At 34.9% G+C, this 14,866-nt stretch overlaps 1 protein-coding gene across 2 annotated transcripts; it reads left to right on the top strand.

Annotated features, from left to right (window-relative positions):
• Positions 1 to 1,341: 1,341 nt before the first annotated feature.
• LOC145270766 (uncharacterized) lies at positions 1,342 to 8,248 on the top strand. Of its 2 annotated transcripts, none has more exons than XM_080126361.1 (4): positions 1,342 to 1,495; positions 2,932 to 3,059; positions 4,602 to 4,653; positions 7,521 to 8,247. In XM_080126361.1, the coding sequence occupies exons 2-4, from the start codon at positions 2,956 to 2,958 to the stop codon at positions 7,911 to 7,913; spliced, it is 549 nt and encodes a 182-aa protein (XP_079982487.1). In that variant the 5' UTR covers positions 1,342 to 1,495; positions 2,932 to 2,955; the 3' UTR covers positions 7,914 to 8,247. The 2 variants fall into 2 exon arrangements, with proteins under 2 accessions (XP_079982487.1, XP_079982488.1); XM_080126362.1 differs by having other exon boundaries at positions 1,355 to 1,490; positions 7,521 to 8,248.
• The last annotated feature ends 6,618 nt before the right edge of the window (positions 8,249 to 14,866 follow it).

Genomic DNA, 14,866 nt, shown 5'->3' with positions numbered 1-14,866 from the left:
AAATCCATTGCGAAAGCTGCTGGAAAAATGGTTGGATCCTTCTACCGCTCCAGTAGATATCTCACTCCTGATGCAATTCTCTACCTATATAAAAGCCAGGTATAGCCAATGATGGAGCACCGTTGCCACAATTGGGAAGGAGTTGATAGAAGCAGCTTATCCTGCCTTGACAGAGTTCAAAATAGACTTCGTAGCTTGGTGAGGCATGCTGTTTTCTCTTCCTTGCAACCTCTTTCCCACAGAAGAGACGTTGCGAGCCTGTCTCTGCTTTATCGTTATTTTTATGGCAAGTACTCGTCTGAGCTTCAATCTATGGTCCCCCATCCTCAAACTTTCACGAAAAACACTCGTCTAGCCAAAACCACTATCAATAATTCCCCACATTTATCTGCGCCTAAACCTGGACGTAGATTCTATGAAAAAAGTTTCTTTCTTGGAAGTGCACGCCTGTGGAACTCTCTTTCCAGCTGATTATAATCTGATTGTTTTCGGTCAAGTCCAATGTAAACAAGTTCTTGATTAACCGCCCCCCCCCCTAAGTAATCCAATTTACAAAATTTCCATTACTTATGTTTACTACGCTATAATCACATTGACTAACGTATACCCATTAACATTTATCCCTGAGTGGCCTGTAGGCCGTGATAAGTGGTGACGCCTTTGTAGAAAAAAAACCCACACAAATACTTTTTTCAATATTTTAATTTTAACACATCTTGTGCTATTCTGAAATTATGTGAGTGTGTATTATATATCGAAATTAAATATATATATATATATTAGTGTAAAATTTTGTTGAAATAAACAAAGGTTATAAAAAAGGAAACGTGAGTCTTTGAATTTTTAACAAAATTTTGCACCTATTAAATAGATACATTAAGCTTAACTCAAAATTAACGGGGACTGGTTTTAAAATAACAATCTAGACCCGTTAAACGAAAACGGTATACATTGAAAGTAACCATATTTCAAAAACAAACTTTAATATATATATATATATGTGTATATATATATATATATATATATATATATATATATATATATATATATATATATATATATATATATATATATATTAACTTACCTTTTCAGAAAACAAGTTTGTTTTTGTCGGTGTTACCTCGTTTCGTCTTTTTTAAAAACGTTTTATTCTTATTAATATTAATATGTTATTTATTTATAATTATTTTATCAAGGTGAATGAAAAGGTTACCGGCATGGGAATTAAAATAAATAATGATTACAAAAAAAAAACCCAGCAAATCTTTAAAAGTATATAAAAAACAAACAAACAAACAAACAAACAACAACCAAAAAAAAAAACGATTTGTTTGTGACGTCACTGTTACCTTGACAACCGCGTAAACATCATCACGTGACTTTTCGCTTTCTTTCAACGATTTCTCTTTTCTGGATTTTTTTTTTGTGCGTGTCAAGAAAAAAACAAAACAAAAAAGAATTTTCGTTATAAAATATTTATTTCATAAAACGTAGGGTAAGAACACCCTTTTCTCTCTTTTTTTTTATCGGTACTTGTATATAGATTAGTGACGTTTTAAACCAACGCATTTCAGGTGAAACCATTCTTACATATTTACATGCCATGTCGAAATTAGTATAAATTCGAAAAATTACGAAAAATAAATGAGCTTGATGTATTTTCAACAAAACAAAATATTGTACTTGTACAGTTTAACCGAGACATTAAAAAATGAAAATATCGAAAATAAAACGTTATATTGTACGTATCCGTTTTGGACTGAAGATCTCCGAAGTAAAAAAAAAAATTCCCTTAATTTTATCAAGTAGTTTTTTTTGCGCACGACCGTTTTTTTTGGGGGGGGGGGTGTTTGCTCAATTGTAAGGGTATTCGCCTAGCATGCAAAAGGCACAGGTTTCAAATCCCGAGGTCGTCTGTATCTAACTGATTAGCCCAAATGAGGGCGAAACACGAGTCTTGCACTTCCGGTTTGTTGGCTTTCTTGGCTCTTGTGAGCTGCGACATTGTCTCTCTGTGGAAATAATTATATAATCTCTCACATTCCGAAGATTTTATACATATTTCTGTAGAAATATATTTCTTATTATATATCAATCCTTATATACGAAGCTCAATGTGATTACAGAGCAATATATAGAATAAATGACAAAAACTTATATTCCAAAATTCATGATGTTGACCATCTTATAATTTATTCCTTTAAATCAGTTGACTTATACAATTCTTGACAGTATGTTTCGTAGTGCAAAATCAATAACTTAATAATTACTTGGTCTTTCTATAAGCTCTATCTCCTATTTGGTTTTATCGAGCTTTTACATCTGGTTGAGATTACTTTATAAATATTAATTGTTGGGTTTGTATTACTGTACACATAGATTCGAAAAAGTTGTCAAAAAACAAATATATAACAAATAAATGTTATCAAAAGCAAGATAAGTTACTTTTCTACAAAACTGGATGTATTTTTCGTGTTTTTATTCAATGTAACATATTTATTCAGCTCGAAAAACATACAGTGTTTACCGATGTATTGGAAAATTCAAGATGGCGTCTCACACCCTCTTTAACACCGTAAGTTTGGGAAAAGGTGTTATAAATAAAAAGCTATACAAAATACTATTAAAAACCCACCGAATATATGTCAACCTATGTCACGGTAACATATATTGAGCGAGTTTTTAACAGTATTTTATCTGGTTTTTTATTTATAACACTTTTCCCCAAACTTACCGTGTTAAAGAGAGAATCAGACGCCATCTTGAATGTTCCAATACATCGGTTAACACTGTATGGTTTTCGAGCTGAATAAACATGTTACATGTAATTTAATTGTCATTTTATTTTATATATATATATATATATGTGTGTGTGTGTGTATGAGCACTTTCATTTGATATTACAGATGTGTTTTTATTTTTTATTTACAGAAAAGCAACTCTATTTGAGAAAACATGTCTGATACCCTGTTCCATTTGAGTTCACAGAGCCGTTACCCGTACTGGATAAATATGCCACCCAGGGTACCTCATTATCCAAACATGGAAGATATGCTAAGGTAAATAATGCAGTTATTATTTTTTTAATGGAAAAGTAAAAATTGCTGAATAATAGAAATTAAACGAACAAAGATTATCCTAAGGACGAAGAATTGGCTACACTGGCAAAGTCACGTAGAAGGGGCACCCTTAATGGGGAGTTGGGTGGCAAGATATTTGTTCACATAACATGCCTCCTATTTTTATTCCACTCTAATAGATCAGAAGCGGTTTAAAAATTGCATTGTTATGATGACTGAACTTATGCATTTATGACCTGAAAGTTTCACTTCTCTGTTGCAGATATTGACAGTGTGAGACTCTAAGAAAGCAACTTCTGTCATGGATGTGTGTCAACTTTTTGTGTTAAAGATAATAGGAGGCTTTACTCTTTTAATAACCCTCATATGACAAATCATACTCCAGACACTCATGCAGAGCCATCGTTCATTGCTGGCAAAAGTGCATTGAGAATGGTGTTGATCATGTAGAAAAATTAATTTCGGAACACAAAAGTTTGCTTTGACGTTTCTGAATTTTTTTAGATGAGGATTGGTTATTCATATTATTTGGATTCATCGGACTACTGTTCTCATCTTGAGTGTCATTTTCACAACGTTTCGGTCGATGTAACCTTCGACCTTCTTCAGGTGTATCTTGTCAAACTTGGGAATGTTTCTGTCAAACTCGGAAAGTTGGACGGAATTTCAAACAGAACCCTTTATTTACTTCATGGGGGTAACGTGCTCTTGTTCCGTCAGCCATGACTGGATAGAGGTCCTAAGTAATTGTATTTTTCGGTCACCCACACCGAGGATTGAACCTTCAACCTTCCGGAGAAGGTCACTTTTACAATTGATTTTTCCCAAGTACTCTAATCACTATGCCACGGGTCCATGCATAAAGTAAATAAAGGGTTCCGCTCGAAATTCCGTCCAAATTCCCGAAACAGAAGCATTCCTGAGTTCAAAAAGATACATCTGAAGAAGGCCAAAGGTTATATCGACCGAAATGTTGTGAAAATCACACTCAAGATGAGAACAGTGGATCCGATGAATCCAAATAATACATATAACCAATCCTCATCTCAAAAATTCAGAAACGTCAAAGCAAACTTTTTCGGTTCCAAAATTAATTTTTCTACATAGTCAACACCATTCTCAATGCGTTTTCGTCAGCATGAACGATGGCTGTGCATGAGTGTCTGGAGCGTGCTTTGTCATACTAGGGTAATTCCAAAAGTAAAGCCTCCCATGTGTTTTTATTTAAGAAGGTCGAAGGTTACATCAACCGAAACGTTGTGAAAATCACATTCAAGATGAGAACAGTAGATAAGATGAATCCAAATAATACGAAAACGTTGCTTATTATGATGATACTCCTCCCGTCTTGGTAGTTCTTTAACTTCAATAAAAAAATAGGAGGCTTTACTTTAAGAATGACCCTTGTATTTAGAATCGGTACAACAATATCAAATAGTTTTCTCGCTTGTGAAATCAACTTTTTGAAAAATAATAAAATATATATATAGACTGCTTTATCGTGTTGCATCTTATTTTTAGGACCCACCCGATCGGAAGGTTTACAGTTCGGCCCAGGAAAAATTCCCATCAGGTGAGATGATTTACTGTTTTGCATGAAATAAGCCGTAATCGACATTACCTTTACCAGTGACAATATTGTTATTAGTATTTTTTTTATTTTTTTTTTTTGAGAGTCATCACATATCAAGCCCCGAAGGCCACTCGAGGATAAGAGTTAATGAATGTAAGGTGGTAGTTTAGTAATGGTTAATGGAGTAAATTGGGTAGAAGTTGATTATTTATGGGGACGGCTGAACAAGAATTTGTTTACATTGGACTTGAAGGCAACCATGTTTTATTCAATCAGGAAACAGGCCAGCAGAAAATTTTCATGATAATTAAATCCTATAGGGCTTCTGGACTCGACATAATCAGATCAAGAGAAAAAAGTAAGTTGTCTTCGATGGCCGTACATCTAAACAACATGGTATTAATGCGGGTGTGCCTCAGGGGTCGATCCTTGGAGTTTTATCAGGTTGACAAGAAAGTTCCTGCAGTTTTTAACTTTTAAATGCAGATGAACATATCGGTTCAAATATAAAATTTTATTGATCGAAATAAGCACGATCAGAATCAACAGACTTTTGCCAACGCAAAACAAGTGTATTTATGCCAGTAACGTAAAAATCTTGCGTTCTGGTGGCGATGAAGTCGCTGAAGGCGTTTTTGATATCGCTTAGGTTTTTGAAGCATTTCTCATGCAGAAAGTTGTCGAGATGCTTGAAAAAGTGGTAGTCGGTAGGGGAGAGATCTAGAGAGTATGGTGGATGAGGTAGAGTTTTGCAGTTGAATTCATTCAACTTCTGCAGGGTCAGTTTAGCAACGTGTGCTCGGGCATTGTCATGGAGGAGAATTGGGCCTTTTCAGTTGACTAATGCTGGGTGTTGTTGTTGAAGTTTCTGATGCATTTCATCCATTTGTTGAGAGTACTTCACCGCCATAATGATTTCACCTGCATTCAAAGAACTGTAATGGATGAGACCGGTCGTGGCAGACCACCAAACAGTCAGCAAGATCTTCTTTTGGTGCAACTCTGGCTTCAAGAAGTGTCGTGGAGCTTCATTGGCATCTAACCACTGAGGTGAGCAGCTCCGGATGTCATAAAGAAGTCACTTTTCATCACAAGTCACAACCCGGTCGAGAAACGAGTTGTTCTTGTTGTGTAAAAGCAGAGAAGCTGACACTTCCTAACTGCGTCTCTTTTGGCTGTGAGGTACCCATTTATCAAGTTTTTGTGTTTTTCCAATCTGTCTCAAGTGCTTGGAAATCGTTGTATGCGTTACGTCTAATTCAGAAGCAATTTCTCGAACAGTTGTGTGTGGATTGGCTTTGACTAAGGCTTTTAATTGATCGTTGTCAGCATCCGATGGCCGACCACTACACTCATCATCTTTAAGACTCCCGTCACTGCAATGACATTTCTTAAACCACCATTGTGCTGTGTGTTCAATAGTGGTTCCTCGGTCAAACACTTCCTTAATATTGTGAGCTGTTTCAGCAGCTTTTTGGCCTGCCTTGCATTGAAATAAGTAAATTGTGTGAATTTGCTTTTTCCCCATCTTGCATTCAACGTACTGAAAAGAAAACATAATTGTTTTTTTTTTGTTTTTTTTATTACACTTTCACCCCAAACAAGGCACGTTGCCACTTTGATGTAGGGGGCTACTATCAGAGACATAAGCTACAGGAGTACTATGTAGGGAGTTGGGCAGCAAGATGTCGGTTCATGTTACACTTGAACTTCTGCATGTCAGTACAGTTAGGGAAGCAGGAACCCGGAAGGGGATTCCAAAGTCTAGCGGTTCTGGGGAAGAAACTACTGGAGTAGAAGGCTCTTTTACATCTAGGGATCTCTACTGTGAAGGGGTGGGATTTAGCTGTTTGTCGGGGGTATTTACGTAGAGGGGGTACCAGTGCTTGCAGTTCGTCACAGCATTCACCATTAAAATTCTTGTAGAACAGGCAGAGGGATGCAACATTTCGTCGATGGGACAGAGGCTGAAGCTTAGATGACAGTTCAGGACCTATCAGATTGGCGACTCTTTTGAACCTTGTCTAGGAGCGAGAGACTAGTAGCAGATGCACCAGCCCAAATATGACAACAATACTCCATACATGGGCGAATGGTGGCCTTATAGAGGTACAGGATACTTTTGGGCGTTGGTAGCTTTCTAGCAGGGTAGAGAGAACCTACCTTCTTCGCAGCAGTCCTGCCAATGCTCTCAATGTAATTTTTCCAACTCATATTTCCTGTAAACGTTAGGCCGAGGAGTTTAAAAGATGTACTTTCAGATAAAGAATCATTGGCCATTGCTATTGGTGGTAGAAAAGGTTTCTTGTAATTATTGAAGGAAACAAGATACTACGGCATTTATTCGGTGATTTATTTATTTTTTTTATTTTACCCCAAACAAGGAACAGTGCCACTTTGATGTAGGGTCCTACTATTGGGGACATAAGTTGCAGGGATATTATGTAGCGAGCTGTCAGATTTGTCAGGGGTATTTACGTCAAAGAGGTGCAAGGGCTTGTAGTTTAAAAGATGTACTTACAGATAAAGAGTCTTTGGCCATTGCTATTGGTGGTAGAGAAGGGTTCTTGGAGTTATTGAAGGAAACAAGTTTAGTCTTGGCAGCATTGAATGTGACCATCCATTTTTGTCCCGATTCCACCACAGATTGAAAGTCTTCCTCTAGTGTTTCTGCCATCTATCCTCTCTTCCTTGAGGCATTCATGAATTCATTATTGCACCTAGGCTAGTCGATAATAATCAATAGATGATTAATTCTATAATAATACATCCGCATAAATTAAAATATCATATTACATGACCGGGCAATGCCGGGCTGCAAGCTAGTCACTCATTAAAGCTTCCTTCATTTTCATTTTCTGTTTCAGAACTGGGTTAACAAACTTTACGACGTTGGTCATGGCGTACCTCAAAGAGACAAGCTCCCAAAGCCGGCTGATTCTCATCAAGTCGGCTGGTTCCGTTGGCAGTTCCAGCCCGGGACTTCAGCTGTACCAGTGTGGACAAGGGCTGGCAAGGACTGGCCTGGGAATAAAAACTTCCAAACAGCTGGTAAATCCATGACAGAACTGATGCGACACAGGGCGAACTATCGTGTGCATGATCAACCTCCGAGTTTTTATTCTCGATCAAATTATATGACGTCGACATATCGTCAACCGATATTATCCGTTTCAGGTCCCTTACAAAGAGACAAATGTTATGGTCTCACCCATCAGCATAAAAGACACGGTTTCATGACGTATGAGGATTATTATTAAACTAGCTGACTCGTATCCTGGCGTTGCCAAGGAATGTAGATTAACTCAAGAAATTCTATGCCTAACCTTGCACAATTTGTCATAACATTAAAGGATTATTATTAAACTAGCTGACCCCTATCCTGGTGTTGCCCAGTAATGTAGAGTAACTCAAGATATATCTTAACAGAAATAAAATTCGATACTTTAACAATTGCACGTAACAACTAAAATTGCTAGAAGCCATACTTATCAAACGTTACAGCCCCTTTTAACCGGATCACATTTAACACAGGGACAAATATACTAACAATATATAATAACTAACAAGAAACTAAATAAATCTATATATATAAAAACGAAAATGTGTGTATGTTTGGATGTCTGCTAAACACTTTCGACAGACGCGATGAAAATTCATACACACTAAGCCCAAACAAGAAGGGACGTAGATATAGGTAGATGAGAATCCTATAGACCAAGGCATCTCAGATTTTATTCAATTGAAAATTTCTAAGTCCAAACAAGAGGGGACGAAGGTATAGGTAGATGAGAATCCTATAGACCAAGGCACCTCAGCATGTATTCAATTGAAAATTTCTAAGTCCAAACAATAGGGGACGTAGATATAGGTAGATGAGAATCCTATAGACCAAGAAAAGTCAACGTGTATTCAATTGAAAATTTCTAAGTCTGAACGAGGGGACGTAGGTATAGGTAGATGAGAATCCTATAGACCAAGGCATCCCAGATTGTATTCAATTGAAAATTTCTAAGTCCAAGCAAGAGGGGACGTTGGTATAGGTAGGTGAGAATCCTATAGACACCGGCACCTCAGCATGTATTCAATTGAAAATTTCTAAGTCCAAACAAGAGGGTACGAAGGTATAGGTGGATGAGAATCCTATAGACCAAGGCACCTCAGCATGTATTTAATTGAAAATTTCTAAGTCCAAACAAGAGGGGACGTAGATATAGGTAGATGAGAATCATATAGACCAAGGCACCTCAGCATGTATTCAATTGAAAATTTCTAAGTCCAAACAAGAGGGGACGTAGATATAGGTAGATGAGAATCATATAGACCAAGGCACCTCAGCATGTATTCAATTGAAAATTTCTAAGTCCAAACAAGAGGGGACGTAGATATAGGTAGATGAGAATCATATAGACCAAGGCACCTCAGCATGTATTCAATTGAAAATTTCTAAGTCCAAACAAGAGGGGACGTAGATATAGGTAGATGAGAATCATATAGACCAAGGCACCTCAGCATGTATTCAATTGAAAATTTCTAAGTCCAAACAAGAGGGGACGTTGGTATAGGTAGATAAGAATCCTGTAGACCAAGTCATCCCAATGTGTATTCAATTGAAAATTTCTAAGTCCAAACAAGAGGGGACGTTGGTATAGGTAGATAAGAATCCTAAAGACCAAGTCATCTCAACGTGTATTCAATTGAAAATTTCTAAGTCCAAACAAGAGGGGACGTTGGTATAGGTAGATAAGAATCCTATAGACCAAGTCATCTCAACGTGTATTCAATTGAAAATTTCTAAGTCCAAACAAGAGGGGACGTTGGTATAGGTAGATAAGAATCCTATAGACCAAGTCATCTCAACGTGTATTCAATTGAAAATTTCTAAGTCCAAACAAGAGGGGACGTTGGTATAGGTAGATAAGAATCCTATAGACCAAGTCATCCCAATGTGTATTCAATTGAAACTTTCTAAGTCCAAACAAGAGGGGACGTTGGTATAGGTAGACGAGAATCCTGTAGACCAAGTCATCTCAACGTGTATTCAATTGAAAATTTCTAAGTCCAAACAAGAGGGGACGTTGGTATAGGTAGATAAGAATCCTATAGACCAAGTCATCTCAACGTGTATTCAATTGAAAATTTCCAAGTCCAAACAAGAGGGGACGTTGGTATAGGAAGATAAGAATCCTAAAGACCAAGTCATCTCAACGTGTATTCAATTGAAAATTTCTAAGTCCAAACAAGAGGGGACGTTGGTATAGGTAGATAAGAATTCTATAGACCAAGTCATCTCAACGTGTATTCAATTGAAAATTTCTAAGTCCAAACAAGAGGGGACGTTGGTATAGGTAGATAAGAATTCTATAGACCAAGTCATCTCAACGTGTATTCAATTGAAAATTTCTAAGTCCAAACAAGAGGGGACGTTGGTATAGGTAGATAAGAATCCTATAGACCAAGTCATCCCAATGTGTATTCAATTGAAACTTTCTAAGTCCAAACAAGAGGGGACGTAGGTATAGGTAGATAAGAATCCTACAGACCAAGTCATCTCAACGTGTATTCAATTGAATATTTCTAAGTCCAAGCAAGAGGGGACGTTGGTATAGGTAGATAAGAATCCTATAGACCAAGTCATCTCAACGTGTATTCAATTGAAAATTTCTAAGTCCAAACAAGAGGGGACGTTGGTATAGGAAGATAAGAATCCTATAGACCAAGTCATCCCAATGTGTATTCAATTGAAAATTTCTAAGTCCAAACAAGAGGGGACGTTGGTATAGGTAGATAAGAATCCTATAGACCAAGTCATCCCAATGTGTATTCAATTGAAACTTTCTAAGTCCAAACAAGAGGGGACGTAGGTATAGGTAGATAAGAATCCTACAGACCAAGTCATCTCAACGTGTATTCAATTGAATATTTCTAAGTCCAAGCAAGAGGGGACGTTGGTATAGGTAGATAAGAATCCTATAGACCAAGTCATCTCAACGTGTATTCAATTGAAAATTTCTAAGTCCCAACAAGAGGGGACGTTGGTATAGGTAGATAAGAATCCTAAAGACCAAGTCATCTCAACGTGTATTCAATTGAAAATTTCTAAGTCCAAACAAGAGGGGACGTTGGTATAGGTAGATAAGAATCCTAAAGACCAAGTCATCTCAACGTGTATTCAATTGAAAATTTCTAAGTCCAAACAAGAGGGGACGTTGGTATAGGTAGATAAGAATCCTATAGACCAAGTCATTTCAACGTGTATTCAATTGAAAATTTCGAAGTCCAAACAAGAGGGGACGTTGGTATAGGTAGATAAGAATCCTAATGACCAAGTCATTTCAACGTGTATTCAATTGAAAATTTCTAAGTCCAAACAAGAGGGGACGTTGGTATAGGTAGATAAGAATCCTAATGACCAAGTCATCTCAACGTGTATTCAATTGAAAATTTCTAAGTCCAAACAAGAGGGGACGTTGGTATAGGTAGATAAGAATCCTATAGACCAAGTCATCTCAACGTGTATTAAATTGAAAATTTCTAAGTCCAAACAAGAGGGGACGTTGGTATAGGTAGATAAGAATCCTAATGACCAAGTCATCTCAACGTGTATTCAATTGAAAATTTCTAAGTCCAAACAAGAGGGGACGTTGGTATAGGTAGATAAGAATCCTATAGACCAAGTCATTTCAACGTGTATTCAATTGAAAATTTCTAAGTCCAAACAAGAGGGGACGTAGATATAGGTAGATGAGAATCCTATAGACCAAGGCATCCCAGCGTGTATTCAATTGAAAATTTCTAAGTCCAAACAAGAGGGGACGTAGATATAGGTGGATGAGAATCCTATAGACCAAGGCATCCCAGCATGTATTCAATTGAAAATTTCTAAGTCCAAACAAGAGGGGACGTAGATATAGGTGGATGAGAATCCTATAGACCAAGGCATCCCAGCATGTATTCATTTGAAAATTTCTAAGTCCAAACAAGAGGGGACGTAGATATAGGTGGATGAGAATCCTATAGACCAAGGCATCCCAGCATGTATTCAATTGAAAATTTCTAAGTCCAAACAAGAGGGGATGTAGATATAGGTGGATGAGAATCCTATAGACCAAGGCATCCCAGCATGTATTCAATTGAAAATTTCTAAGTCCAGACAGGGGGGACGTTGGTATAGGTAGATGAGGAGCTACTAGACCAATACCTGTCCACGAGTATCTAATTGAAATTTCTAAGTTCAAAACAGTGTAAGTTAGTGTCTGGAAGTGCCCGATCGACGCCTACTGCCATGTTGGGTGCATGTAGGCGTAGCAAAATGCCTTCTAATCTGCTAGGCACATCGGGACTTAGTTTTTTTCTGTCCTTTCTCTGCACCGTGTAGGTTGGCGTCTGGATGTGCCTCATCGACGCCTACTGTTACCTGGGATAGCAAGACGGGGAATAGGGATAAAGAATAAGAAAAGGGAGATAGACAGATCTAGATAAATACAGAGGTATAAAGAGAGACAGGCAAGGGAGATACATTTCATGATTCAACTTATATGCTAATAAGAAATAGTTGGTATATCAGGAACACAAGCATTGTTTTTACTGGTTAATTTTACATCAGAATACACTTGTAGATTTTATGTAGCTTTTTTCTATAGGGAACATGCAAATAGCACACATAACATCTAGACATATAAATATATACATAAAACAATTATAGTTATGAGATATATCTGAACTAATCCAAAAAGACAATAATGATGAATATCATCACTTACCTTGGAAAATTATCCAGGCTGTATGCCTACTCACATTCCATCAAACACCAGGAAATCATGAGCCATTGCTTGGTTGATTTTTTTAATTTTTATTTTTTTCATACACATTTGTAATTGTGTTTTGCTTTATCAAGTATTTTTATAGTTAATCTGTGGTGTTGGGAGAGGTGTTAACATGAATCAATTTTGCTTAACATTTTTTATTATGTATATTTTTTTCAGTTTACAGAGTCATTGCAGTACCAAGTCTGACACTGTAATTGCTTGAAAAGTATTGCATTGGGAAGGATTCTTTTTTCTTTCTTTTTTTTTTTTTTTTTTTTTTGAGGTGTGCAGGAATTTCAGTAGGGGAAGTTTCTACTGATTTCAGATTCCAAGACAGCAAAGTTGTATTTTATTGTTTGTGCATTCTTTTATCAAGTTTTTACAGATGTTTTTGTGTTATGAAAGTGAAAATGAAGGAGTTGCAAAGACATTTACATTTTTGCATTCTTTTTTTAATTCTTCACCTTGTGTGATTTAATGTCCCAAGAGTGAACCAAGACGGATGAGTCTTATTCAGCGGAGTGGAAAAAAACAGGTTACCTTTGGTTGTCCTCAATGGATTTGTCCATAGTATAATGTGTCCAAGTTATTGCCCTAATAAAGTGAGAACCATACCCCAAAACTAATGCAGAACTCTACTTACGTATTGCACAGCTACAAGAGTTAACTTGTCTAGGATAAGTGCCATATAAGTTTGCACAAGTCACTATATAGCTCTATTTATTAACTCATATGAACTTAAATTGCTGAACATGTCTCAAAATTTTCTACAGAGCTCTACTTAGAAATGAGCACTCTCAAAGACAATTTATCTAACATAATTTTGAAATATGTTTTATAAAGTTACCATAGAGCTCTCAAATATATTAGGCACTCAAATAAGAAACTTGTTTTAAATACTTGTCATATATATATATATATATATATATACATATATATATATATTAAACACTTACAGTACATCTATACTTACATATTGACATTTAGGTTTTCAAAACATACTGCAGAGCTCTTCATGTTTTCTGAATTTTATTCTTTCGTCTACTAATGTATTGAGCACTCTTAAGTATATTCGTGTAGCTGAATTGCCATACGTTTTTTGAAAGTCTATATTAAGCTCTACTAATGTATTGAACTCTGTCAAAATAAATTTATGCAGTTGAAATGCCATATCTGTTTCTCAAATGTTTTATTTAGCTCTACTAATATATTGAGCACTCTGGAAGTAGATTTGTCTAAAATAATTGCCAAAATGTTTCCAACTCTTACTCCAAAGCTCTATAAATGCATTGAGCACTCTTAAAGTAAAATCGTCTTGTATAATTAAACAAAGCAATTTTTAAATTTACTACACAGCTATATAAAACTATGGAGCACATGCAAGAATCATTGGTAAATATATAAATCACATAATTATTAGAAGTTATTTTTTTAATTGAAATACATATATATATATATATATATATATATATATATATATATATATATAATCTATATATATATATATATTCAAGGGAGACAATTTGTATATAGATCACATAATTATTAGAAGTTTTTTTTTATTGAAATAAATATATATATATATATATATATATATATATATACATACATATATATTCAAGGGAGACAATTTGATATAGATCATATAATAATTAGAAGTTATTTTTATTAATTGAAGTAAATATATATATATATATATATATTTATTTCAATTCAATCAATGAGACATAGAGCAATAAAGTCATGTTATTTAGATTTTTACTTAATAATAACACTTTAAAATAGTGCTCAAAACTAGACAGAGCTGATATTATAAAACGTTTATTTTATTACAGGATAAGTAAACATTAAGATTTAACCAGAGTTATATAAGAGTGCTCAATAAGACATAGAGCAATAAAGACATTTTATTTAGATTTTTATTTAATAATTACACTTTAAATAGTGCTAAAAAAAGGGAGACAATTTGTATATAGATCATATAATTATCAGAAGTTATTTTTTTTTATTGAAATAAGTAAATATATGTATATATATATATATATATATATATATATATATATATATATATTACAGGGGGACAATTTGTAATTTTTATTAGACCTTATTTTTTTTATTGAAATAAATATATATATATATATATATATATATATATATATATATATTTATATATATTCAAGGGAGACAATTTTAATATAGATCACATAATTATTAGAAGTTATTTTTTTTTAATAAATATATATATATATATATATAAATATATATATTTTATATATATATAATCTATATATGTTCAAGGGAGACAATTGTTATATAGATGACATAATTATTAGAAGTTATTCTTTTTATTGAAATATATATATATATATATATATATATATATATATATATATATATATATATAT

Source organism: Euprymna scolopes, chromosome 46 (assembly GCF_053919585.1).
Source record: "Euprymna scolopes isolate OS-2025 chromosome 46, ASM5391958v1, whole genome shotgun sequence".
In the NCBI taxonomy this organism is placed as follows: domain Eukaryota; kingdom Metazoa; phylum Mollusca; class Cephalopoda; order Sepiida; family Sepiolidae; genus Euprymna; species Euprymna scolopes.
This window is presented reverse-complemented; position numbering and strand designations above follow the sequence as displayed.